General features: G+C 44.1%; 2 protein-coding genes across 4 annotated transcripts; both read left to right on the top strand.

The window, feature by feature from the left end:
• The first annotated feature begins 1,109 nt into the window (after positions 1–1,109).
• CIDEC (cell death inducing DFFA like effector c) lies at positions 1,110–13,361 on the top strand. Of its 2 annotated transcripts, none has more exons than XM_024556736.3 (6): positions 1,110–1,213; positions 2,525–2,602; positions 3,482–3,635; positions 9,305–9,463; positions 9,549–9,736; positions 12,778–13,361. In XM_024556736.3, exons 2-6 carry the CDS (start codon positions 2,550–2,552, stop codon positions 12,941–12,943), a joined length of 720 nt encoding a protein of 239 aa, XP_024412504.1. In that variant the 5' UTR covers positions 1,110–1,213; positions 2,525–2,549; the 3' UTR covers positions 12,944–13,361. The 2 variants fall into 2 exon arrangements, with proteins under 2 accessions (XP_024412504.1, XP_045048347.1); XM_045192412.3 differs by lacking the exon at positions 1,110–1,213 and adding an exon at positions 2,191–2,288.
• Positions 13,362–19,202: 5,841 nt separating this feature from the next.
• On the top strand, positions 19,203–26,064 carry RPUSD3 (RNA pseudouridine synthase D3). 2 transcript variants are annotated; one of them, XM_024556568.3, is made up of 9 exons: positions 19,203–19,330; positions 19,642–19,781; positions 20,638–20,682; positions 20,815–20,914; positions 21,627–21,734; positions 21,816–21,891; positions 22,133–22,256; positions 24,612–24,751; positions 25,582–26,064. In XM_024556568.3, the coding sequence occupies exons 1-9, from the start codon at positions 19,206–19,208 to the stop codon at positions 25,771–25,773; spliced, it is 1,050 nt and encodes a 349-aa protein (XP_024412336.2). In that variant the 5' UTR covers positions 19,203–19,205; the 3' UTR covers positions 25,774–26,064. The 2 variants fall into 2 exon arrangements, with proteins under 2 accessions (XP_024412336.2, XP_024412335.2); XM_024556567.3 differs by having other exon boundaries at positions 21,816–21,900; positions 25,582–26,063.
• The last annotated feature ends 1,812 nt before the right edge of the window (positions 26,065–27,876 follow it).

Genomic DNA, 27,876 nt, shown 5'->3' with positions numbered 1-27,876 from the left:
CATTCCCCATCCCCAGCCCTAAGCAACCACTAATATATTTTCTGCCTTTACAGTTTTGCCTATTCTGGACATTTCATAGAAGTGAAATCATGAAAGTATATATGTGATCTGTTATGACTGGCTTCTTTCACTTTACATATATTTTCAAACTTCATCCATGTGATAGCATCTATCGTTTTTTACTGATGAATAATATTGTATTTATGGATATATCACATTTTTTAGCCATTCACCAACTGATGAATAGTGGATTGTTTCTAACTTTTGGCTATTTGGATAATGCTAATAAACACTCATGTATAAGTTTTGAATAGGCATATATTTTTATGTCTCTTGGAGATTATATATGTGTATCTAGGAGTAGATATCTATTTATCTATATTTCTACCTAACTATCAATCTATCTAGGCATATAATTGCTGGATCATAGATCTTACCCTCTGAACCACTACACATTTCAACTAGAATTAGCACCTGCTATTATTTTTTTGAAAGATTTTATTTATCTATTTTTAGACAGAAGGGAAGGAGAGGGGAAAGAGAGGGAGAGAAACATCAGTGTGTGGTTGCCTCTCACGCCCCCCAACAGGGACCTGGCCCGCAACCCAGGCATGTGCCCTGACTGGGAATCGAATCAGCAACCCTTTGGTTCACAGGCTGGCGCTCAATCCACTGAGCCACACCAGCCAGAACAGCCTCTGCTATTCTTAAATAATTATATTGTTAATAACACCAATATTCTCTTCTATCTGTTAAGTGTCTTTGTTGCAAAGCCCTTTACTTTTATTATCACAAACCTTCACCTCAATCCTTTGACAAAAGGATCTTTATTCCCTGCTGTTCAGGGACAGAAGCTGGAGGTTGCAAACGTAAGGCAACTTGTCTACACTCAAGAAGTTACCATGGGTGGAGCTGGAGCCACAACCCGCAAGGGCTTGTTTTCTGTGCCCTCTGTGCCTGATACCAAGCCCTGGGCCAGACTCTGTCCCAAAGCTGTCGTAACATGCCTCCTCCCCGCCTTTCGGGCCTTTTCTGGAAGTTAGGCTGGCCTGCAATCCCAAGGGTGAGAACTGTGCACTCACTCCCCATGCTCTTTTCCCCAGCTGGCACTGGAGGTCAGGGGAGGGGCTTCCTGGAGCTGGAAATAAAACGGAGGGAGGGCAGTCCTGAGCAGGGCAGTATAGTAAGGATTTTAGGAGACTGTGAGGGGGAGGTAAGGCATGTTTTGTTTGGGGGTGTTTTGTTTTTTTGGCTCTTGGAGAGCAGGTGAGGTGGGGTTTGGCAGAATTTTGCTATGGATAGGAAGTGGGAGTGAGGAGTGAGGCCCAAACAAGCAGACTTGGGTAGTGTAAAGTAGGGGAGAGGGCTTTCACAGGCCAGGTAGGCCTGAGGAGCCTTCCTCCCCAAGTTGCTGGAAGAGTGATTTTACCTGAGTGGGAAGGAGGCTTTTCTTTCATGACCACTGCTTGAGGCCCCTGGTCTGTGCCAAGCCCTCTCTGTGCTGGGACCTAGGATTAGGGCAAACATCTCAGAGCCAGGCACCCAGGGACTAGGGGGCACAGGCAGAAACAGACACTTGGCTAGGAAGTAGGAAAGGCAGAATGAAGAGGTCATTCTGTGAGCCATGTAAGAAGGCTTTCCAAGGAGTGGGAAGCAACACAAACTGGGGCTTCAAAGCCACAAACAGTTAGCCTTGGGCCAGAGGAAGGCATTGCAGGTGGGGGGAGCTGCCTGTGCAAAGACTTGGAGCGTGTGAGAGCTGGAGCAGAGAGGTTTAGGAGATAAAGTGGTGGCAGGTGAGCCCAAGGCTGTCAGCTAGAGCTGTGCTGCCCAGTATGATTGACAAAGCCATAAGACACAGTGGCCATTTAAATTTAAACTAGTTAGCATTAAATAAAATTAAAAATCTAGCTCCTTGGGTGTACTAGCAACATTTCAAGTGCTCAGTCGCCACATGGTAGCTCCAGAAATAGAGAGACTAGATACAGAAGGGCTCCTTCACTGCAGAAAGTCCCTTTAATCAGCGGGAAGCCTCAGGAGGGTTAGGGTTGCTCAAGGACCCATGGGAGAGAGCAGGCTTAGCCTGGGCTGCCTGGTGGGTGAGGGCCTGACCTGTGAAGTCTCTGGACTACAGATGAGGGAACAGTCCCCATTCACGTGAGGTGGTGTGACTCACGTCCTTCCAGCATAAAGTGGACTTTGCCCCCATGAAGGAACTAACCAGGTCAGACCTCTTTAGCCCTGACTTAGGAGCAGTGTGATCAGAACCAGAGTCAGAGAAACATGGAGTGAGTGGTACTGGGAAGGGTGGTGCGGCTGCTGAGGGGGGTTGGGGGGTCTCCAATGTGGTCAAGGTTCTTGTGCATGGCGTTGGACAGGAGAAGGGCTGGGGAAGGTGTCTCTGAGTTGAGAGGGGAGACCAGAGTGGAGGCCTGCTGGATGGGGTGGGGCTGTACTGTGTCGATGATGAAGAGAGGAAACCTTCTCAGCCCACCACAACAAGCTGTTTATGCTTTTTTTCCAGGTCCAACACCGTCCAGCTGACGAGGATGGAATATGCCATGAAGTCCCTCAGCCTTCTCCACCCCAAGTCCCTGTCCAGGTGAGGAGAGCCAAGGGTGGAAGGGAAGGGGAACTACCTGTTTGCTGTAGGGCAGAGCTTCGCAAATTTCAGTGGCACACAATTCACTAGGGTATCTTGATAAAAATGCAGATTCTGATTCAGGAGGTCTGGATGAACCCAAGATTTTGTCCTTCCAACAAGCCCCTCAGGTGGTGTTAATCCTGGTACCCAACCACCACCACACTGTGCTTGGAGCTTTTGTTCTTGATCTCATTTAAAGCTCACCATGACTTTGGGAGGCAGGCATTATTACAACAGATTAATAGATGAGGAAACTGAAGCACAGAGTGACTGCTCTCAATCACCTAGCACATGCGTAGTGGGGCCAGGATTCACACTTTGGCCTGCCTGACTCCGAAATCCAGGTTCCCTCCGCTCCTTTGGTTCTACATGTGTATGTCAGAATTCAAAAATACCTTACACTGATGTCGGCTTCGCCACTTCATCTCACTTTACGGGTGAGAAGAGTGAGGCCTAGAGAGGAAAGTGGATATGGGGGAATGTGGGGTGGATCTTCTATCACCTTGTACCTCCTCACAGTCTGAGAACTGGCAGAGTCAGTATCATTTGGGAACTTACTAGACACAAAAAATCTCAAACCCCTCCTCGACCTACTGAATCAGAATCTGCTTTACACCAAGATCCCCAGAGGACTTACATGGCCATTAAAGTCTGAAATACACTGATGTAGCTAACTTCTGAGTGAGACTGTCTACAGCAAGCTTGGTAGGTGGTAGGGGAAGAGGAATATAGTAAGCTCAGGCTGGAGGGATTGGGAAGTTAGTTACCCTGTTATAGGATCGGATGAGAGCTGGGAAGCAGCAAAGAGCTAATTCTGATGCCCAAAACCACCCCCAGGTATGTAGCAGCGAGCACCTCAGCAGTGACCCAGCAGCTGCTGTCGTTGCCCAGCCAGGAGGCCCTCAGAGCCCGGCCCTGCAGAGTGAGCACCAACGATCGGAGTGTGCGAAAGGGCATCATGGCACACAGTCTGGAGGACCTCCTCCACAAGGTGAGGGGTGGGCCTGACCTCTGCACAGCCGAACCACTGAGACCCTGGCTCAGAGTTGGCCCTACCAGCTGCCTCTGTCCTCCAGGTCACGAGCTGGGAGTTCAGCAAGAATGGAGTTCATGGCTTATATGGTGAAAATTTTTCTTTCTGAGGCCAGTTCAGATGGGTTGGTAGCGCCTGCCCAGAGTGCTTTTCAATCGATTAGTGATGTCTGTTGATAGGGGGAAAGCAGTATATTACCTTCCTATACCAGCAATCAGTGGTATTTTCAGAACATATTTCCTTTCTTTTTTATTGATTGATTTGAGAGAGGAATGGGGTGTGGGGAGAAAGAGAAGTGCCAATTTTTTGTTCCATTTATTATGCATTCATTGGTCGATTCTAGTATGTGCCCTGACCTGAGATCAAACCCACAACCTTGGTGTATGAGGATGATGCTCTAACCAACTGAGCGACTCAGCCAGGCCCCAGAGCATGTTTTCTCTTTGGAAGGATCCTTAGGTTGCTTTTTCCAATTGTTTTTGAACTCTAGAAGTGCCTGGAATTTGGGGAAATGGGCAAGATTTTAGACATTCCCTTCCTCATCTCCTCCCTTCAGCCAGGGCAGTTCTCAGTCTGCCTCCTGAATCGGCCTTCTATGTAAGGCTTTTTGGTGGCTGTGGAAGACTTTCTTCAAACTATTAATCGGGTAAGTTTCCAGAGGAGGAAACCAGGATATACAACTATTGTGGGTGGTAGTTACACCCTTCCCCATATCCAGGCTCCCTCTCCACTTGGTTGGAATACTTTTTCCCACTGCCCAGCCTACAGCATTATCTAGTCTGGCTGTATATTAGTCATGTGCTTCACTGCCCCACTAGTTTACAGCACCAGAGGGTGGGACCCCGCTCATCTGGAAGTCCAGGTCCTGACACAGATCAAATGCTTGAATTAGGCTTCCAATTACTAGACGGTTGAGCATATAGAAATCATAGCTGACCTAACCCTCTATTCTAGGTTTTACTCCCCCATTTCTCTGAATTAGGTCCATTCTTCCTGGAAGCCAATTTCTCCTCCCTTTTGAGGCTTCTGGTTGCTTCAGACTACATTTCTTGTGCCTTGAATCAAAAGTGCTCTTTCGCACTTGAGTCTAGACTCTGAGGTTGGGGGACCACCTTATGCTTTAAAATGGCCTTGTTAACACATGGCTTCCCACACTTCTCTCCCCCTGAGACTGATTAGGTCATGAGCAAGGCTCAGGGATTGTCATTTTTAGCAGGTTCTTTGGGAGATTCTTATAGCCACTGAGTCTGGGAATTCCTAGTCAGAGCCCTAACTCCAGAGGATGCAGGGAGGAACATCCATGAGTGTTCAGCTTCCTAGGCCTGAATCACAGGCCTAGGATCATAGGCCAGAATGGATCACAGGCCAGAAGTGAATCTATCCAACAGAGCAGGGAGGACATCTGTTTATCTAGACTACCTTTCCAAATTTGGCAACAGAAAGAAAAGAGCAGAGAAAGTGAGGGGAGAGAGGGTAAGGAGATATGGTTGGCAGAAACCAGGGTATGAGGTCCCTTATTGGCTATGGAAGGAGAATAGTTGGGTTTCATGTTAAAAACAGTATGCTAGTGGAGGATTTTCTTTAAAAAAGAAACCAAAACCTAATTTTGAAACAATCTCAAACTAACAAATGTTGCACGGACAACACAAGACTTCCTATGTCACTTGAGAGTAAGTTGCCAACCTGATGCCTATCATTCTTGGATACTTCAATGTGTGTTTTCTCCAAACAAGGATAGTCTTCTATGTAACCACAATACAACCATCAAAATCAGGGACCATACAATATTACATGACTCCTACCGTTTGATCTGGAAACTCCATTCAAGTGTTTTCAATTGTCAAAATGATATGCTTTGTTCCAAAAGGACCCAGGTCAGGATCAAGTGTGCTATTTAATTGTACATCTCTTTAGTCTCCTTCAATCTGGACCAGTTTCTCCAGTTCCTTGACTTTCATGGCCTTGACTGTTTTGAAGAGTATAAACCAGTTGTTTTGTTTATTCTCCTTTAGTTTAGAATTGTCTAATTGTATACAATTTTGAATTGTCACATTACTGTTTAACTTTGAATAAAAAGGTACAGTCAGGTTTCTCCGTTTAAAGTTATTAGTTTTCCCTTTGTGTTAATTATTTTCTAGGGAGGTATTTTGTACTAAGTAAAATCTCATTCTGCATCTAAATTTCAATTTATTCATTTACTTATATCAAAAAGGACTCAAGCCCTGGCTGTTGTGGCTCAGTGGATTGAGTGCCAGCCCACAAACCAAAGGGTCACTGGTTCGATTCCCAGTCAGGGTACATGCCTGGGTTTTGGGCCAGGTCAGGTCTCCCCATTGAGGGAAGTGTGAGAAGCAACCACACACTGATATTTCTCTCCCTCTCTTTCTCCCTCCCTTCCCCTCTGTCAAAAATAAATAAATAAAATCTTTATTAAAAAAACAAAACAAAAACAAAAACAAGACTCAAGAATCCCTATTTAAATGAGATATAAGGATGGTAACAATTATTTTTGTTGATGTTCAAATTGTCCCAGTCTTGGCCAGTAGGACTCCCTTCAGCTTATATCTGTGTTGTGCTTTCTGACTTTCTGGCACAACAAGGTATTATAGGCTCATCTTGTACTTTCCCTGTCCTAGCCCTTGAGTTCACCATTTTTTTTTTCTAAAGATATCTGCTTCATTTTAGTGAAGAATAGTATTCAGAAACCAAGATATGGGAGCTAAGTGTGTTCATTGCTATTGGTGTGTTGCTGACTGCAGGCCTTTATTAAAGGATTATAGGCAGAAAAGTATGTTCTCCAGTGAATCCAAGTAAGAAAAGTAAGGTGAGAATTCTACTATTCCAAGATAAGTCATGGTATGGCTGGAATTTCCTAAATAGTCTATCCTTACATATAACTTACTTAACAATTGGGTTATGTAGTATAGAGCCTGACTTTTCATCCTATGACATGTCACGGATCTCTTTCCATTTTAATTAGTGTAGTAATGCTAATTAAAGTATAGTAATACTAATTAAGATGGAAATTTTACTAAAATTTAGTAAATGCACATTATGGATTTTGTACTCTGCCATATGACTTACATGTAGCATTTCTTATAATCATAACCTTGAGGTAGTTACAATTATTTTCATTTTCTAGGGGCAGAGGCCAAGTATATTCACTTGTAGTTTATTTGGAGTATATTCACAAGTAGTTTAAACCCAAACTATCATCTCATACACTTTTGCATTTAGTCATTGTGAGAGTTAACATTGTACTTGCCTCAACGTTTTGGATGATAACACTAGTTTAAAGAAATGATGTGACTTGATTAAGTTCAGAACAATGAACTAAGGAGGCTGAAATTCAAACTTTGGTGTGTTTAGAGTTGCTCTCTCCAATGCGGTAGCTACCAGTTACATGTCGTTACTGAACTCTTGAAATTTATCTAATTGAAATTGAGATGTGCTTAAGTATAAAGTACATGTAGGATCTTGAAGACTTACAAATGTAAAGTCATATACAATTTTATCTTAATTATGTTTGTATAGTTTAGGTTGAATTAAACATATTACAAGTAATTTCACCTGTTATTATTTTAGTGTGACTATTAGAAAATTTAAAATTACATATGTATGATAAAAAAACATCTGTAAAAAACTGACAGCTCACATTATACTTAATGGTAGAATTCCGAAAGCTTTCCCTGTAAGATCAGGAATAAGATAAGGATGTCTGCTCTTGCCACTTCTATTCAACATTGTACTGGACGTTCTAGGCAGGGTAATTTGGCAAGATTTTAAAGTAAAATGCATCCTAATTGGAAAACAAGAAGTGAAACTATCTCTGTTTGTAGATGACATGATCTTGCATATTGGAAACCCTAAGGAATACACACACACATATACACAAAATTAGAGCTAATAAATTAGTTCAACAAGGTTGTAAGAGATAAGGTCAATATATAAAAATCCATTGTAATTCCATACACTGGAAATAAACAATATGAAAATGAAATTAAGAAAACAATTCAATTTCTAATAGTATCAATGAGAATAAAATATTTAAGAATGAATTTAATAAAAGGTATAAGACTTACAGATTGAATATTAACATTGTTGAAATAAATTAAATGAAGGAACTAAAAAGGACCTAAATAGTGAAAAGAAAAATGTGCTCAGGCATTGGAAGACTTAATATTGTTAAGATGGCAAGATTCCCCAACCTCATCTGCAGATTCTGTGCAGTCCCCATCAAAATCCCAGGTACTCATTTTGTAGATATTGACAAATTGATTCTAAAATTTAAATAGAACTGCAATGCACTCAGAATAGCCAAAACAACCCTGAATAAATAGGAAGTTGGGGGACTCACATGGCCTGATTGCAAAATTTACTATAAAGGTACAATAAGTAATCAAGACTCTGTGGTACCGACTTAAAGATAGACACACTCTATCAGTTTTCTAGGACTACTCCAACAAAGTAGTACAGACCGGTACTTAAACAACAGAAATTTATTTTCTCTCAAATCTGGAAGCTAGGATGCCAAGACTATTCAATGGAGAAAGAATACTCTTTCCAACAAATGGTGGTGTGACAATGGAATATCCACATGCAAAAGAATAAAGTTGGATCCCTACTTCACGCTATGTACAAAATTAAGTACAAATAGATTAAAAAGCTAAATGTAGAGCTAAAACTATAAAACCCTTAGAAGAAACATAGGTATAAGTCTTCATGATCTTGGTTTCTTAGATATGGCACCAAAGCACAAGCAATCAAAGGGAAAGAATGGGAGAAATTTGCAAATTGCATATTCATAAGGGTCTAGTGTCAAGAATATATAAAGAACTCTTATAATTTAACAACAAAAAGACAACCCAATTAAAAATGTGCAAAGATTCGAGTGGACATTTCTGTAAAGAATATATAAATATCTAACAACACATGAAAATATATTCAACATCTTTGTCTTTAGGGAAATGCAAATCAAAATCACTTCATACCTACTAGACTGGCTAAAATAAAAAAGACAGACAATAACAAGTGTTGCTGAGAATATGGAGAAATTGGAACCCTCATACATTTCCGGTGGGAATATAAAATGATGCAGCTGCTTTCGAAAACCGTTTGGTAGTTCTTCAAAAAGTTAAAAATGGGGTTAATTATGACTCAGCAGTATCACTCCTAGGCATATACCCAGGAAAATAAGAAACATATGTTCACTCAAGAACTTATACTTGAATGTTCATAATAGCATTATTCACGATACTCAAAAAATGGAAACAACTAAATGTCTGTCAATTGATAAATCAGTGCTTGCTGGTGTGGCTTAGTGGATTGAGCACCAGCCTGCAAACTGAAATGTCACTGGTTTGGTTCCCAGTCAGGGCACATGCCTGGATTGAGGGCCAGGGTGTGTAAGAGGCAACCAATTTATATATCTCTTATACATTGGTGTTTCTCTCCCTTTCTCCCTCCCTTCCTCTCTCTCTAAAAGTAAATAAACAAAATTTTAAAAAATTGTTGAATCAATTAAAAATGTGGTGTATATATAGCCCTGACCATGCGGCTCAGTTGGTTGAAGCATTGCTCCATAGCTGCAAGGGGATGGCAGAAGCATCACTAACCTTACTCCGCAGGTCCGGGACACCCTGATACTGGAGGACAAGCCCTTCTTCCTGGTGCTGGAGGAAGATGGCACAGCTGTAGAGACAGAAGGGTACTTTCAGACCCTGGCAGATGACACAGTGTTCATGGTCCTGCAGAAGGGGCAGAAATGGCAGCCCCCATCAGAGCAGGTGAGGTGCCACCTATGGAGAAAGAACACTGGGAGTCTGGAGGAAGTTCTTGAGGGATGCCAACCACATGCTTGTCTTGATGCAGGGCTCTCGGTACCAACTTTCCCCATCCCGTAAACCTGCCAAGAAGATTGATGTGGCCCGTGTAACTTTCGACCTGTACAAGGTGAACCCACAGGACCTCATTGGCTGCCTGAATGTAAAGGCGACTCTCTATGGCACATACTCCCTTTCCTACAATCTGAACTGCTATGGGGCCAAGCGCATCATGAAGTAAGTGAATTGGGATTAGCTAGGGGCAGGGTGAGTATGTAGCAGTGGAAGAGCCACTATGTGCTCTCATGGACCTCAGCCTTTTAGGGCCTAGAACTGGTATTGATGCTGACAAAGCAAGACAGTTAGCATTTGTCCAGAACTTACGGCTGAACTATTGCTTTAGATTTCACTAGTGTATGCCAAAGGGGCACACACACTCCTCTAGGCAGAACCAGGATATATTTACTTTTTCTAATATTTTTCCACTAGAATTATTTCCTTTTTCATTTGAAATAGTAAGTTTTCCTAACTAGTCTTCTAATCAACTGTGAAAAATGAACACACGTCACAGATTTTACTGAGGCCCTGGCCAGGTAGCTCAGCTGGTTAGAGTGTCATCCTGACACACCAAGGTTGTGAGTTTGATCCCCTGTCAGGGCACGCACAAGAAGCAACCTGTGAATGCGTAGAAAAGAAGAAAAACAAATCAATGTTTATCTATCTATCTATCTACCTATCCATCGTCTATCTATCTTTCCCTCCCTCCCTCGTTCCATTCTTCTCTCTCTAAAAAAATCAATCAGAAAGTTTAAAAAAAGGTTTTATTTGACTCATTCATTAATGAGAGGACCAGCAAGAAGTTATAATCAGTTCAAAGGGGAATTCAGAACCCCACCTATATACAAGTCCATCAATAAAGCTGAAATAAATTTATAGATACAAAATTGGAATACAGTTATTTACAATTAGAGACAATGATTTCACTCCTGGGGTAGGAGGAAAATCCAGTTGGGGTAGAGGGGTGAAATAATTGTCTCTCCATAGGGCAGAATTAATTTGCATGTCTATGGACAGACAATAGCCATTTGCATTGTTTAATGACCTTTTAAAAACTTTTTACTTTACTTTGGAAAGACCTAATCAAATACCAGAGGAACATGAGAATATGTTAAATCATAAGACGAGGGTCCTGGCTGATGGAGTGCCGGCCTGTGAACCGAAAGATCACTGGTTCGGTCCCCAGTCAGGGCACATGCCTGGGTGATGGGCCAGGTCCCCAGTTGGAGACAACAGATCTTTGTGTCTCTCGCACATTGGATGTTTTTCTCCCTCTCTTTCTCCCTTCTACCCCTTCTCTCTAAAAATAAATAAATAAAAATCTAAAAAAAAATCATGCAACGAGGAATGTTATGGTAGTGTTTCCCAACGCAGCTGCCCCAGGGGTGCTCCATGGCATTTTTACCTCACTAGATGGATGTGCCACTGAGGCAGAGGCCATCCAATCAGTCCAAAGTCACAAAGCTAAGGAGTAGCAGAGCATGACATCTTGCCTGTTTCTTCTGACAGATTCCACTCTTTCTCCAATTGCTTCATTTAGTATTTACTGAGTACTCATTGAGTTCCTAGCCCTATTGTGTAAGCTAAAGAACAAGATGTCAGAACAAGCTCCATGAGGGCAAGAATTTGTGTTGCCTCCAGAACCTTGATGAATGCTGGCAGATAGAAGTAATTCAAATAACTAGAATGAATGAAGACACACATGACCCTTGTCCTCAGGGAACTTATGAGAAATTCTGCTGAAACATATGTCACTGGTGCACATCAGACCTTCTTGGTTTTCTGACTCTATTCTCTGCACACCCAGTCTGCAGATGAGGAGCCTGAGGCTGCGTGGTTCTGCCTGCCAGAAAGGACACTATGGCTAGAAGTTCCTTTTTCCTCCTATACCGTATCATGCCCTGTCTTGTTCTGGGCTTGCTGTCAGTAGTTTGCAGATTTCAAGGTCTAGAGCAAGAAGTTTTAGTCCATTTAGGGAAAGTAGGACTCTCAGTCCTGAACTCAGGAGATATCTTGGTATCAGAAAAACAATTGTGAGCTGCACTCAGTGTAGTGACATGGTGTTGTTGGCTAGTTTTGGGGTTTTCAATTGTGCTAGAATAACACCCCATAAAACTTACCATTTTAACTACTTTTAGGTGTACAATTCAGTGACATTCATAGGGTTGTGCAACCATCACCACTATCCATTTCCAGAACGTTTTCATCATCCAGAACTGAAACTCTGTACCCATTAAACATTAACTGCCCACCCCCCCTTCGCTCCTGGAAACCTCTGTTCTACTTTCTATCTCTGTTAATTTGCCTATTCAATGGCCCTAATGCAAGTGGAATCATACAAGACTTGTCTCTCTGTGTCTGGCTTCTTTTACTTAGCATAATGTTTTCAAGTCTCATTCCTGTTGTAACATGTGTCAGAATTTCATTCCTATTTATGGCTGGACAACTGGTTTTAAGCCTCAGTTCTGTAATTTGAGAAATGAGTTACATCTCAGATATAACCTTTATATTTTTTAAGTATTTTTATGTGTAGATGTCTATGGTTCTAATTATCTTTCTGCCCCCCTCTACCTCAACCATCATTTATTGAATGAAGGTTAATATAAGACAAGTTTCAATATTATCCAGGAAGTATTTATTTCCTTTCTTCCCCCTCCCTGTTACCCTCTAGGACTGACACCCCTAGTGACTCCCACCTATCTCTTTTAAACAAATTTGGCTAAGAACTTGGTTAAAGTAGTCACGCACTCAACCAGCTACTCTTGACCCCACATTTCCCTTACTTTTCTATACATCAGGCCCCATGTTAAGAGATTTATGTTATTTCAACCTCCTAACCCTGTGTGGGATCAAAATAGTGTCTTCATGTGCAGCACTCAGAAAATTAGCTCGACTACAAATGACTTGGAAAGGCCTCAGAGTCTAGAGCAGATACTGTGAAAGGCAGAGTTACAATTTTCATGTTATATAGATCAATATGGCTGGCCAAAGTAGTATCATAAAAATAAAAGGCCTTGTTAAATGAGTTTAAATTTTGGACATCTCAATTAAGGTACCCTTGAGTTGAAGGCAATACCTATAGACCCTTTCCCATTTGCGGGGGCGGGGGGGGGGAGGCAGCATCTGTTTCTGTTTGCACATGACTCATGAGGGAGGAGCATTTTGGAGATGCAGGCAGTTTCCTTTGTGTTTTGACTCTACTACCTTCTCATTCCACCCAGGGAAGCTCTTCGCTGGGCCCTCCTCAGCATGCAGGCCACAGGCCATGTGCTGCTTGGCACTTCCTGTTATATGCAGCAGCTTCTGGATGCCACAGAGGGAGGAGAGCAGCTTCCCAAGAGCAAGGCCCCATCCTTCATCCCAACCTGTCTGAAGATGCTGCAATGAAGGCCCAAGTCTTGGAGGCCTTCTCTTGCCAGGGACTAGACTGGAGGCCCCATGCTGAGCTGGTAGCACCCACAAGCTGGCAGTTAGAGAGCTTCTTACCTCCCTACAATTCCCTCATCCCCACAGGACTATGAATGTGGAAGCAAGGGGAAGGGCTGGAAACCTGGCATGGGCTGTCCAAAGGAGAACAGGGGATTTGGCCTGGCCCACCTCCTTCCTGTCCAAGGTAGCTTAGCTGACCAAGACTGGTCACCAACAGACTAGGCAGGAAGCCTGCCCCTCAGATGCCTATCTTCACATGCTGTACTTTCATCACACTCCCTATTTCCTGGCCACCATCCCTAATACTCCTGAGTGAATTGTCAGGCCCACTAGTGTATGATATTAGAAAATACACAATAAATGATTTACACTGTTACATCTTTGACTGTGTTCTTTGGGGATGAGGGCGGGTTTCTATCTACAAGTTTGGAAAGGCCTAAGGGAAAAAAGGAGTCTTCTGTTGTCAAATCATTCTCCCAAATGTGGAGTTACAAGAAATAGCACTTTTTGTGCCAAAAAAAAAAAAAAAAATTGCAGTTGATTCTGGAACTAATGTCTGATTAACCAGAAACTTGAGCAAACCATACAATCCATACTCTAATTAACAATTTACAAAATAAATTTACCTTAATCTCACCCTGCCTTTGATTGGCAGGGTGAGATTAAAGCAGTCTTCTAACTTCTCATTGTTGTACTTTATTACAACCTTTTAAGTGTTTAGGTGGTAAAGCATGAACCAAGCTGTAACACAGCTCTCCATCAGTGCCTTCCCTAACTTGCCAAACAGTCCAGAACTTTCAGCCTCAGGATTTCAAAATGACTTGTTAGGTAGCCACAAAGAATATTAATTTCTCATCAGTGTGAGCTGGCATCTTTCAATGCAGGGCAACTCAAACAAAACAAGCAAGAAAGGCTAGGTTTGCAAGTGCTTTAGTCTAACCCTCAGATTAAAAAATGTGTCATTTCTAACCCTTACTTAAAGTCTAGTTGGGCTTATTAAGAACTAAGACAGCCCTGACATGTGTGGCTCAGTGGGATGGGTGTCAAACTGAAAACTGAAAGGTCACTGGTTTGATTCCCACTCAGGGCACATGCCTGGGTTGTGGGCCAGGTCCCTGGTTGTGGGTGTGTGAGAGGCAACGATCAGATTTTCTCTGGCACATCAGTGTCTCTCTCCTTCTCTCCTTCTCTCCCCACCTTTCACCTCTCTCTAAAAATAAATAAATAAAATTAAAAAAAAAAAAGAACAAAGACAAAGGCCTGGGTTACCAACGATAGAGTTGGAGAGTTAATGCTGGCAGCTGATCCAACATACCCTGCAGCCATGTGTGGGAGAAGCTGCCAGAGCTAGCAGAAGAACATTTTCTATTCTGGGCTTTCCAGCTCTTGCAGTTATGGCTGGAGGCCTGGCTCAATGCCATCCTGGCTCCATGCAGTGGGCCTTCTCACATGGAGGCACAATGTTTATATCAGCATAGAAGCTGTTCCTGGTCACCCTTTGCTGAGGCTGCTGCCTACTCACTCCTCCTATAAAATTAGTCATACCCTTGAGTTGGGCTGGGGGTGGCAGATGCTTGGAATTTGTCCCCACATCTCCTCCACCTGAGTTTAGACTTTCACAAGTGAGTCTTAAGTGACTGACTCTTGGCACTGAGCCGCTCCAGCCCAGGAAAATAGGTTCTTCCTTTTCTTTAAGGAGCTTGGAGATTAATGGAGTGGCATCAACAGTGGGCAGTGAACTGGAGAGGGCAGGCTTTGATGAGGCTGAAGCATGTTTAGGGAAAATTTCAAAGAGTGTGGGAGCTCAAGCCTCAACGGGGCCAGCAGTTAGTCCAAGTAGGGGAATGGCCCCTCCTGGAGCAGAGCACGGTAGTGAAGGAGAGGTCTGCTGCAGTGAAGTTAGGATCTGTCCCAGCTACTCGGCCTCAGTCTTTCCATTTTGTTCAAGCTGGTGCTTATGTTATGGGAGAAAGTCCCAGAAACTCGGTTCTTCTTGCTGATGCAGTAAAGAATTACAGATCAGCAAGTCTACTAGTGTGCAAGCAAAGTCTGTTAGTGCTAAGTTCTAATGGGAAAGTAAAGCAAGTGTGGCTAGAGAAGGGATGGCAAAAGCAGGGTGGCCACAGGCCAGCTGGCCAGGGGTCCCAGTGTGGCAAAAAGAGCCAAGAAGGCCAAGAGAGCAAGTCTTTCATTCTGAGGATGTATACAGTTGGCGGGGTCAGGGTGAAGAAGTTATATATTGATTGACGAGTAAAAGTGGTGCCAGCTTCCCCCAGGGGGCGTGACTACCCAAACGTAGGTATGTGTGAGAATTGGTTAGTCCGAATCCTTGTCTTGCTCCAGACTCTATTTGTTTGTTTTGCATATGTGACAGGAGGTAGGCAGTTAACCAAAGATGTTTTATGGGTTTTTTTCCCCTTTGGGCACTGTAGTCCCCCTCCCCTTCTCCCTTCCAGGCTTTGGGATGAATACACAGCCTCAAGGTGTTCCTTTTTCCAGCTAGTGGAGATGATACACACAGACTTTCAAGGGCTTCTCCCTGCGCTATCATAGTTTGCATATGTTGTTCGGAATGCTTGGCAGCCTTGATGGGCCAGGCTCATGGTTACTGGGTCAACAGGTGAGCCTTTGCTTTTAGGCTCATGTATTAAGTTCTTTCTTAGATTGCAATGGTGAGGGCTCTGCCTTTATTTCCCCTCTGGCCGCTCATTCTACTGTGACACTTATAAATGCACAGGAGACCTTCAGAAGAAGGATTCTAAAGTACTATGGGGCCTTATGACAAAGCACAGTAATGTCCAAGCCCAAAACACGATAAAACCACTTGCATTCTTGCCAAATTTCTTGTCAGTACTATTTACTCATATCTATTTAAAAATTGATTATTTAAATCTTTGAATTAGAAATAGAGTTTCTTGAGGTATAACTTACATGCAACAAAATTCAAGATATAAGATATATATATAAGACTACATATATATATATATTCCAGTTAAGTTTGGCCAAATTTACACAGTATGTAACCACCCTTGCCAGCGTGCGGAAAAGCTCCCTTATACCCCTTTTCGGTCAATCCCCATCCTGCCACCCACCCCAAGCCTCTGGCATCAACTTGGTTTTCTGCGAGTACAGTTTGCCTATTCTCAAATGCCATGTATAGGCCCCAGCTGGTGTGGCTCAGTTGTTGGAGCGTTGTCCCTAAAGTGTCATATACATAAAATCACATAGTCTTTTAAGAAAATTTACTTCTACCTATTTTTTAAAAATGTTTATTATTTTAACATTTTATGAATCTTATAGTCTTTTATATCTTAGATTTTAAACTAGGGGTGTGTGTGTGTAGAAGAAATAAATTGGTGAGATAAAAAAACTTTAAAAAACTTCCAAAAGGAAAAAATATTTATTCATCTTTTCACCTCTGATTGCTTCTCCAGAAGCAACCACCATTGCGTGCGTGTGTGTGTCCTTTCAAAAATGCAGGAGTATATAAATCTAATACATATACATAAATTTCACACACATATATAGTCATGGACTTACATAAACCTAGATGATATGGTCTACTACACACCTAGGCTATATAGTATAGCCTATTGCTCCTAGACTACACGCCTGTATTACATGTTACTGTACAAAACAACACAAGATTAAATCAAGCACAAGAGAAAATGATGCAATTAAGAGACATAGTAAGCATGAGATATATGGGGCTGTTGGTCTAACATGGCATACTGCTTTATAGCAAACTTTTTAAAAATAATTTTTTAGATTGTATTTATTTATTTGTTTTTATTTTTAAAAAGCTTTCATTTATTTATTTTTAGAGAGAGGGGAAGAGAGGGAGAAAGAGAGGCAGAGAAACATTGATCTGTTGCATCTCACACGCCCCCAACTGGGGACCTGGCCTACAACCCAGGCATATGCCCTGAGTGGGAATCAAACCAGCGACCTTTCAGTTCACAGGCCGGCACCCAATCCACTGAACCACATCGGCCAGGGCTATTTATTTTTAGAGAGGGGTAAGGGAAGGAGAAAGAGAGGGAGAGAAACATTGATGTGAGAGAGAAACATCAATCAGTTGCCTCCCACATGCCCCAACCAGGGACCTGGCTGGCAACCCAGGCATGTACACTGACCAGGAATCGAACTGGTAACCTTTTGGTTCACAGGCCAGCACTCAATTCACTGAACCACACCAGCCAGGGCCAAACATTTTTTTTTTAATAGATAGAAAGTATACACTCTAAAGTAATGATAAAAAGTATAGTATAGTGAATACATAAACCAGTCTCATAGTCATTTATTACCATTTTCAAGTATTATGCACTGTACATAATTGCATGCACTATACTTTTCTACAGCTGGCAATGCATTAGATTTGTTTATACCAGCATCACCAAAAACACATACTGTATTTTTCGGACTATAAGACGCACCAGACTATAAGATGTACCTAGGTTTTAGAGGAGGAAAATAGGAAAAAAAACAAAAACAAAAAAACCCCCGCTCCACCACTATCCCCTCTGCCCCGGCAAGTCATGTAAGCTACATTCGGACTATAAGACGCACTTCCATTTTCCTCCCAAATTTGGGGGGTGCGTCTTATAGTCTGAAAAAATATGGTAAGTAATGCCTTGTGCTATATGACATTATGACAGCTACAACATCACCAGTCAATAAGAATTTTTCATCTCACCCTGCCTGGTGTGGCTCAGTGGCTTGAGCACCAGCCTGCAAAAGGGTTGCTGGTTCAATTCCCAGTCAGGGCACATGCCTGGGTTGCAGGCCAGGTCCCCAGTAGGGGGGCACATGAGAGGCAACCACACATTGATGTTTCTCTGCCTCTCTTTCTCCCACCCTCCCCCTCTGTCTAAAAATAAGTAAATAAAAGCTTTAAAAGAAAAAAATTTTCATCTCCATTAGTCTTATGGGACTACCATGACATGTAGTCTGTAGTTGACCAAAATGTCATTATGAAGCACAGGACTGTATATATACTGTACATGCATATTCAAATCACACTGCCCTTCACTTTTCCTTTTTGACTTAATATTTTCTGGGGAGGTTGATTAATATCAGCCCATATAAACCTATACATTCCTATACAAACCTATACAGTGAATTGTATAGGTGTGCTACAGTTCACTTAGCCATCCCTCTGTTGATGGATTTATGTTAATTTGAAGTCTTTTGGTAATGCAAACAATGAATTAAAAGTTATAGTGCTCTTAGTAAATAAATAAAACAATGCACAGGTTGCATGTAACTTTTCCATAACTGTAATTATAGCATAAATCCATTTTGGTCTCCACCCCCACCCCCACTTAACTCATCTATTGTTCCCTCGCTCTGCCTCCTGGTGAATTTGTGTTAAGTTCTTCGCAGCTTGTCAATCACAACCCATGCTTGGACAGCAGTTCTGACTTCACCTGCCTCCTCACTGTTTTCTCTTACAATCTGCACAGGGTTTAGCAAGGTGTGTTATGATGCTGTGATCTGAACTGTGTCCACTTGGTTGAACTTCCGGTGGGTAGTGCCTGGGTCTTGCTGATCTGTTTCCAGCTTACCGATGCCAAGGCCTGGAATACAGTTAGCATTCAAAAACTGTTGAATGTGTGATATATTAGATTCATTTCCCCTACAGAGTTAATCACAGGACAACTTATGTTTCCAGTTTTGAGATTCGTTTTGTTTTTGCTTTGATAAATAATGCTTTAATGAATCTCTTTCTGCCTCTGAATTTTTTCTGCTTTTGGATTATGCACCAGGCTGTTTTTCCAAGCAGCTTTACTGTGGATTTCACCGCCCCCCTCCCAAATTGCCTTACAATATTGTGCATAACAGTGGCTTTTTGAAGTCCTAAGGCTCCTAAGAACTGGAATGGTAATCAGAAAACCTTAACCTTAGGTCTCCGTTTTGTATATAAATCTAATTCTAATTGACAAAAAAAGCAGCAGAGTTTAGAAAGCCCTTTGTCAATTCATGTTATCATGTGTCCCCACTACAATTCTCAGGCATGAGTTATCAACCACACCCTGATACAGCTTCTCCAACCCTCACAAATGCCACCTCCGCTCTGTGCGTCAGGTCCCTATTAACACTGGCGCGATCTACTCACTTCCTTCCAGGGCGAAGGCAAAGTCCCGCCTTCTCAAGGCCCTAACTATTCCAATTGACAGCCAATCTGACCAATCAGCGTTCTGTGGGCGAGCCTGAATGCATGCGCACTAGCCTCACACGGGAGATGGGTGGCTACCGTGTTTTGGACCACCTCTGGAGCGGCAGGTGGCGGGGGTCTGGGGTCTGCGCGCCTCGTAAGGTCGTAGGCTTTGGCTCCGAGGCCCGGTGATTGCACCCGCCCCCAACTTCGTGTGAGAGGGAGGGTGGGGCTGGGGAAGATGTGTGCGGGATCTGAAATTAAGAAGATGTGGGTTTTAATGCCGGTTCCGCTGTGCGATGGCACGTTAGTCTCCAGTCCTCGCTGAGCCTCAGTTCTTTCCTCTGTAAAACGGGGCCAGTCGAATCAGAGTTTTCAGAGAGCTCAGGCCAGGCATTCAGAGGCATTTATTAGGGTTTGGGAAGAGGTGCGTGGAGATAAGAATGGGCAACACCTTGGGGAACGAATCATTACCCTGTTGCTTAACCCACCTTTCCAGGCGTCAGTTGCATCCTCGAGGCTCCAGCAAACGGTCGAGGTCCCTGGGAAACCAGCCCTTCCCAGGGCTGCTGCAGCCAGAGAACCTCAGTCGGGAGGAGCTGATTGATGTGTTGAGGGCATCTGTGGTGGACCAGAAAGGTGAGGGTGAGAGGGACAGCTGCACAGAGACCTGGGAGGGGAGTCTGCCTGGGGGCTGACTGGGCTCCCTACTAAAGCCTTTGGGGTCAAATCCTGGTCTGCCTGCCACCAGAAGCATGAGCAAGGAAGAGCCACATAATCTCTCCTCGTCTCAGCATTATGAGGATGGAGTGTAGGGTGGGAGGGTGTGAAGAGCTAGAGTCTTGAACACAGTAGGCACTTCAGAATGGAAATTGCTGTAATAAATGGCTTATGGACAAAACACAGGCTTTGGAGTCAGATCTAGGTTCTGTAATCAGCATGCCGTGTGGCATTAGGAAAATAACAATTTGAGCATCAGTCTTCATTAAGCGATTCAATAATTTTCTCAACTACTTATTGAGCATAGGCTACATTCCAGACACTGTTCTAGGCACAGCTATGCAAGATAAATATTGTTCCTGCTCTCAGGGAGCCAACATTTTAGTGGGAGAAATGGATTAAACCCAAAATAAATGAACAAGGTACTAGCTAGTGATCAGTGCTATAATAAAAGCGTTATGACAGTGAGGAACCATAGGAGCACGGGCAGACCTTAGGTTGCAGAATAGGTCTCTTTGGTGGTGACATTTTAGCCAAGGTGATACAAAGGAGACAGACATGTGAAAATCTGGGACAGAGGAAACAGTAAAAGCTAGGCCCTGAGGTGTCAGCAAGCTTAGTATATGTGAGGGACAGGAAGTTCACTTCAGGGTGTGGCTGATAACTCATGTCTGAGAGTTGTAGTGGCGCTGCCTGATAACATGATTTGAGAAAGTGCTTTGTAAACTGACTGCTGCTTTTGTTGTCAATGATGTTCCTGTCATGTATGTTTCAGGACCACTGGTGACACTGAACAAGCCACAGGGTCTTCCAGTGACAGGTATGGACAGGGGAAGGAGATGCACTGAAAGGGAGTTTGACATCTCTGAGGGAGGGAATAATGAAGAGAAGGGGGTGGTGAGATAAAGTTGCCTCTGGGAGCAACTTGTAATTTTCTGTCTTTTTTTCCCAGGAAAACCAGGAGAGCTGACATTGTTCTCCGTGCTGCCAGAGCTGAGCCAATCCCTGGGGCTTGGGGAGCAGGAGCTCCAGGTTGTCCAAGCATCTGGGAAGTAAGTGGTGGGGGTGATAGGGAGGTAGGAGGACAGGAATCCATCTAAGGTTTGGGAACAGGTTGCTTAGAAATAAGCTGAGACATTTCTGTGGCTAGTTTGGGATTATAGAGATAGAATACAAGGTACAGGAGGAAGCAGGCAGACCTGGGTTCAAATCCTCGTGCACAAACTGTGATCTTAGGCAAAGCATGAAACTTCACTGAGCCTCAGCTTCCTTAACCATGAGATAGAGCTGATTATACCAATGCTCAGTAGGCAGTCACTTTTCCCAGCCCATACTCATGGCAGGCATTGGGAGTTGATCATGGATATCAACTTTCCTCTAACTGCCATCAATTAGAGGTGGTGCTTAAGAAGAAATATTTTTGCAATTTCACAAACTCCTGGGCTTGTTTGTGGGGAATTTAATTCTTTCAGAGCTAATATGTATATAAAATTCCTAGTACAGTGCCTGGCACGTGGTAGAAACTCAGCAATTGGTGGTAATTGTTATGGCACTTGACTCTGAGCTCCCTGGGGACCAGGGCAGAACGAGAGACACAGTGAGCTACATAGCCTGGTTATCAAACACGAGGAAGCCTTGATCTCAGGAGGAGGTCTGGGTTATAGTCTGGTGTTACTCTTTGGCCTTGAGCAGGTCAGTGTTCCTCACTTTTTTGTGAGTGAGCCCAAGGCACTTTAACTTTTGTGATTTGTTCTCTTCTTCCAGGGAGACCTCTGGGCTTGTACTCCTTTCCAGTTGTCCTCAGACAGCAAGCCGCCTCCAGAAGTTCTTTGCCCATTCACGAAGAGCCCAAAGACCTACAGCCACCTACTGGTGAGAGGTGCTGGCAGGCTCCCACGGCAGTGGGGAGGTCCTGGCAAACTGCTGTGTGACCTCCTCTTGCTTCTTTTTCAGTGCTGTCACTGATGGGATTCCAGCTACTTCTGAGGGGAAGATCCAAGCAGCTCTAAAACTGGAACACATTGATGGCGTTGGTGTCGTGAGTTGGGGTCTGGGTGGGGAACAGGAGGGGACTCTCCAGACATATTACCCTTATAGAGCAGTTAAGGCTATAGACTTGGGGTGTGAGTGGCTGGCTTTCCTGTACCCTAAAACAGGCAAGTGACTGCTGCTTATACTGCCTGTCCTAAGTCTGTTAGGCTCAGGGAGGGTCTGGGTCTAGATCCCAGGTATGTGTACAGCTTCTTCATCCTTAGCGGATGATAACACAGGTAGTTCCAGTGAAGTCTCCATCCCGAAAGGACATCCTGGAAGGTGTCAAGAGGACCCTAAGCCACTTCCGTGTAGTGGCCACAGGTTCTGGCTGTGCCCTGGTCCAGCTGCAACCACTAACAGGTGGGTCACAAGTGGGTCTAGAGCCCCAGCCAGACTTTAGGACTGTATTTGGCTGGGGAGGCGGGGGGCGGGGGAGGGGAGGAAGATGGTGGTGTTAGGAGCAGCCTGGGAGCATTTGAAGGCCCCCCAGAGTGTATGTGACCAAGCCCAGCTGGAGGAGGCAGCGCTTCTACTGTCTTCTAACGGTCATTCCTTTGTCGCTCATCTACTTTTTCTCTTAGTTATTGATCCCAGGGTCTTCTCTTTGTCTTTGGTGGTCTGTAGTTTCCCTGTGATGAAACTAGGTGTGGGGGGTTAGGTTGTTTTTTTTAATTTGATTTAATTTAATTTTATTTTGTTTTAGAGAGAGGGGAAGGGAGGGATAAAGAGAGGAGAGAAACATCAATGTGCAAAAGAAACATTGATCAGTTGCCTCTTGCACGCCCTCAACTGGGGACCTGGCATGCAACCCAGGCATGTGCCCTGACCAGGAATCAAACCCATGACCTTTTTAGTTAGCAGGCTAGTGCTCAACCCATTGAGCTACACCAGCCAGGGCAGGGCTGCATTTTTTTTAAACTGATTTTTAGAGAGAGAGGGAGAAACACCGATATGTTGTTCCACTTATTTATGCATTCATTGGTTGATTCTTGTATGTGCCCTGACCTGGGATCAAACCTGCAACCTTGGCATGTCAGGATGATGCTCCAACCAACTGAGCTACTCAGCCAGTACTTGACTGTATTTTTCACTTCTGTTTGGTTCTTCCACAAATACAAGTGTCCTTAAAAAAATATGACGTGTTTTTCCCCCCATACTATTTGTTCTTTTTTGTCTTTAATCTCTTCAAATGATTAAATTTGAAACAATTGTATTTCTATAATTCCTAGAATTATTTCTATAATTTCTAGAATTTTCTGAAATTCTTGAGGGTCTAATTCTATTGTGTGTCCTGCTGACTCACGCTTGGTGGATTGTTTCTTTCCTGCTCTGTGATTCAGGATTGTGAATTCAGGTTCAGCTGGGCCTTCATCTGTGGAAATCCTTTGCCTCATTTGAGGTGGGACCTTTGGGAGAGGTTGTGCCTTTGCTTCTGCTGAAGGCTTTAGGGCTCTAACTACTTCAGGACCTCCCTAAATGTTAGTGTCTCCATTGGAAGTTCACAGAGCGTTCAAGAAGTATTAGAGCCCCAAACCTGTGTGAGAGCAGGCTCATTGCTGTGAATTCTCAGGGGAAAACTTGTTCATTCTTCTTACGGCTTCTCTGGCAGCTGGCTTGTTCTCCTGGTCCACCCTTTCACTGAGGATGTAGCCCTTGTAGGGTTTCGTTTGGGCAGCAAGGCCTCATCCCTGACACCCAGGGTAGCTACTTAAACCCAGTCCCTCTGGGTGTCAAGGTTGGCAGCACCCCTGGAATAGGTGAAATGTTGGCTCTTGTATGTTCTGGATTTTTCCTTGTTGTGTTTTGGTCTCAGGGACCTTATTTATTGTATGCCCATTGTGTATTCAAAAAGATGACTGTTATATTTCCCCGGTGTTTCTAGGTGGTTTATAGCAAGAGTGTTTTCAGATTATTGCCAGACATGGAAGCAGAGTACAGCTCCTGGGTTTAAATCCGTTTATGGTGGTAGGCAGGTCGCTTCTTTTTGAGCTTTGGTTTTCCACAGTGGTGGTCGGACCCGCCTTACGGAGTTGTCATGACTGCTGAATAGGCTTACATATGTGAGACATTTAATGCCATGTCTAGCATATAGCGCCTCCCCCCCAATCTCTGTATTAGTCAAGGTACTTTTGATTGTAAGTTTCCCAAAAGCTAGTTCAAATTGGTATAAGCCAAAAAAAAGAAATAATAATAATAATTTCTTGGCTCACATAACTTCTTGGCTGGACCAGAGGCTCAGGGATGCCATCAGGAAGCTGTTTGTCCATGTTTTCTTTCCTCCTGTGCGTTGGCTTCTTTCTCCCACAGGTGCCCCCCTGGTGAAGCAGATGGCCAGGGGCTCTAGCAGCTCCAGGCTTACACACTCCACCAGTTTAGCACCCCAGCAAGAAAGAGCATTCTTTTTTTGGGGGGGGAGGGCTCTTTATTAGGTGGTTATTGCTGTGCTACAGGAAAGAGCAGTCTTTATTCCTAGTAGCTTCAACAATAAATTCAGGGTTGCCCCTCTTCCTGGGTGAATCCCACAGGCCAGGTGAATTGACAGCTATGACTATCCTGACCTGCTCTGGAGGCCGGGGCAGTAGCACTGGCCTCACTAAAACCACCTGATCTGAGAGTGGGGTGTGGTGTTTGCCCAGAGGAAATGGGTTGGGAGGATACTGGGTAGGACGGAGAGAGCAGCTGCTCACCATCTGTCGTGTCTCCCCTGTCTCCCAGTGTTCCCCAGTCAGCTGCAGGTACACATGGTACTGCAGCTCTGCCCTGTGCTTGGGGACCACAGGTATTCTGCCCGCGTGGGCACTGTCCTGGGCCAGCGCTTTCTACTGCCAGCGGAGAGCACCAAACCCCAAAGACAGGTACCCAAGCTGTTCTGCCTTCTGCCTTCTGGGGATGGGCTGCGGGACAAGGGTGGACAGCATCTCCAGACATTACCTGTGCAGCCTGGGACTGGGAGGCAGTCCTCTTGGCTTCCGAGTCTGTCTGTAACCCTGTTTTGCTATACAGGTAGCAAAACAGGTAACAAAACCCTGTTTTGTTTGGCCCTGAGCAAGTGACACCCCTCTCTTGCATCTCATTCTGCCCGTCTGTTCCATAAGGGAGTTGAACTAGCTGGTTTCTAAAGGCCCTTCTAAAGCTGCCATTCTTTGAGTCTCTTTGGTGTAAGGGGTAAAAGGATAGCCATCAGCTCTAACAGGGGAGCCCCAGAGTACTAGAGTCGTAACACATTGATTTTCCTTCATTTTAAGTCTAATTAATGGGGGTGGGACACAGGTGGGCTTTGCTCCAAGCAGTCACTCAGGGACCCAGGCTGTTGCTGTCTAGCCAGCAGATAAGTGGGGATAGTACAAGTTCATGTGGGCGATTTTCATGGGCCAGGTCTGGAAGCAGCATGCATACGTACACTCCCATTGTATTGGCTAGAACTCAATCACATGTCCTCACCAAAAGGCAGGAGGGGCTGGGAAACGTAGTGTAGCTGTATGCCTAAGTAGAAACTGATTTGGTGGACCCCTAGCCAATGTCTGCCATATTGAATGTGTTTCGAATGTGTACATGTATCCGTGTAAAAAGGAAGTTAATAACTACGGACATGGAGGGAAGGAGGAAGTACTTGCTTCACTACCATTTTGCTTAGAGCTGGTTGGAACTGACCTGGCTGAATGCTGACACGCCTCTCCCACCCCAGGTCCTGGATGAAGCCCTCCTCAGACGCCTCTGCCTGACGCCCTCCCAGGCTGCCCAGCTGCCCTTGCACCTCCACCTACATCGTCTCCACCTCCCAGGCCCCAGGCCCAGGGATGCCCCCATAGAGCTTTTGGCACCCTTGCCCCCTTATTTCTCCAGGACTCTACAGTGCCTGGGGCTCCACCAGCAATAGTCTTCCTTCTGTTCCTGCTGTTCCTACTGGGAAGTGGTGGGTGTGGGGGGACTGCAGTCCCGAGGAGAATGAGTTCAGTGCTCACCATGCAGTAAGGTCATGGTTTAAGACCCTGGGCTCTGTAGTTGGACTATTCTAAGGTCAAATCCTGGCTAGGCCATTTGCTGTGTGGTGTTGGACAAAATTTTCTCTGGACTTGAGAAAATAAATGTACCTAACTCAATAAATAACAACTGTATGGTTTTGAAGATTTGCTGAGAAAGTAAATGTTTATCATGGATGATGCTTTCTGCTGAGATCAATGTGTGGCCTTTTATTGGGCTGTTTCTGTCCCAATTCTAGCTGGGAAGAAATGTTAGATTTTTTCATTGTGATAAAATTCACCTACCAAGATTTACCCTATTAACCATTGTTAAGTGTACAGTTCAGTGGCATTAAGCCCATTCACAGTGATTTGCCACCACACCATCATCTGCCTCCAGAACTCTTTTCATTTTCCAGAACTGAAAGTCTCTCCCCATTCAACACTAAAGCCCCATCCCCCTCCCAGACCCTGGTAACCACCATTCTCCTTTGTCTCTGTGAATTTGACTACTCTGGGGAAGCTCATGTCAGTGGAGATGTGAGATTTTTTTTTTTTTTAAATTGTGAAATATATTAGAACATACAGAGTGTACAGAACATCTCTGTGATTTAAATAATAATGATTAGGTAACACCCAAGTAACCATCACTCAGGGCATGAAATAGAAATGCCTCTTGTAGAACAGCAGTTCTCAACCCTAACCCACATTAGTAACGCCCCTACGTGGCCCCTCGGGAAGCTGTAGAAAGTCTCTATGATTATACACCCCAGAGATACCGGTTTGATGGGCCTGGGGTGGAGAGCCCTAGCATCAATCTTTCTTAAAAGCTCTGAGATGTGCCGTCTAGGTTGGAACCACTGCCCTAATGGAAGAATTCTTCCTTTGTTTATCTTTTTAAGTCTGACCACATATGTATGCATCCTTACATGATATATACTTCATTATGCCTATTCCCCAAGTTCCCGTAAATGGAATCATGCTGCATGTATTCTTTTATGATGTGTTCTCACTCCACACTGAGAAATGCGTGTGTTGAATGGCGTGGAATTTGAACTCCAGTGCTTGAATACACCAATGTATCCATTCTGTTACTGGACAGTTAGGTTTCTCAGCTCTAACAGCACTGCTGCTGTGAACCTGCTTGTAAGTGTTTCCTGGTTGTTATGCAGGAATTTCTGGATCAGAGTATATGTAGCTTCATTTGCCTAGTGTATTAGTTTCCTGTGGCTGCCATAGCAAGTTACCGCAACCTAAGTGACTTAAACAAGTTGATTCTCTCATGGTTCTGGAGGCCAGGAGTCTGTGTCAAGGTGCTGACAAGGCTGTGCTCGCGAAGGCCCCGGGTGTGTGGGGGCCTTCCTGGCCTCTTTCAGCCTTTGGTGGCTCTCAGTGTTCCTTGGCTTGTCTCCATCACACCAATTTCGGCCTCCGTCTTCACATGGCCTTCTTGTGTTTGTCTTCTTTTCTAAGGACTTGTCATTAGATTTAGGGCCTATGTGGAAAATCCAGGACGATCCCATCTCAGTATCGTTACAAGACATTCAGTACATCTACAAAGACCCTTTGGCCAAATAAAGTCATATGAACAGGTTCTAGGTAGACATATCTTTGGAAAGGGGTGTACCATTCAACCCATAATAACTAAGGAATACCCAACTTTTCAGATGGGTATGGTTTGTTGGATATTTTCTTTTCAGGTGACCTTCACCACTTGCTGAGGGACAGACCCATTCCCTCTGGAGAAGGGCTGAGGTTCAGGTAAGGTCCATCCTTCCCCTTGTCTCTCATGTTGTAAATCTGGTGCCTATCAGATGTCAGCCCAGCTCTTCCTCTGGTCTTGGGAATTTGGGGGACTCCCAGTGGTCAGCCACTCTGGCCGTGTATCCCAGACTTCTGCCCAATGCCCCTTGATCTTGGGCAAGCCATGCTGCCTCATTCAGACCAGTTTCCTCTTCTGTAAACTTATCCCCCTATCTAAAGATCGCACAGCCTTCCTGAACAGGAAGCCCTTGTCTGCC

The sequence above is a fragment of the Desmodus rotundus genome, chromosome 8, assembly GCF_022682495.2.
Source record: "Desmodus rotundus isolate HL8 chromosome 8, HLdesRot8A.1, whole genome shotgun sequence".
NCBI lineage: Eukaryota > Metazoa > Chordata > Mammalia > Chiroptera > Phyllostomidae > Desmodus > Desmodus rotundus.
The sequence above is the reverse complement of the archived record's forward strand: the minus strand, read 5'-3'. Positions and strand labels throughout refer to the sequence as shown.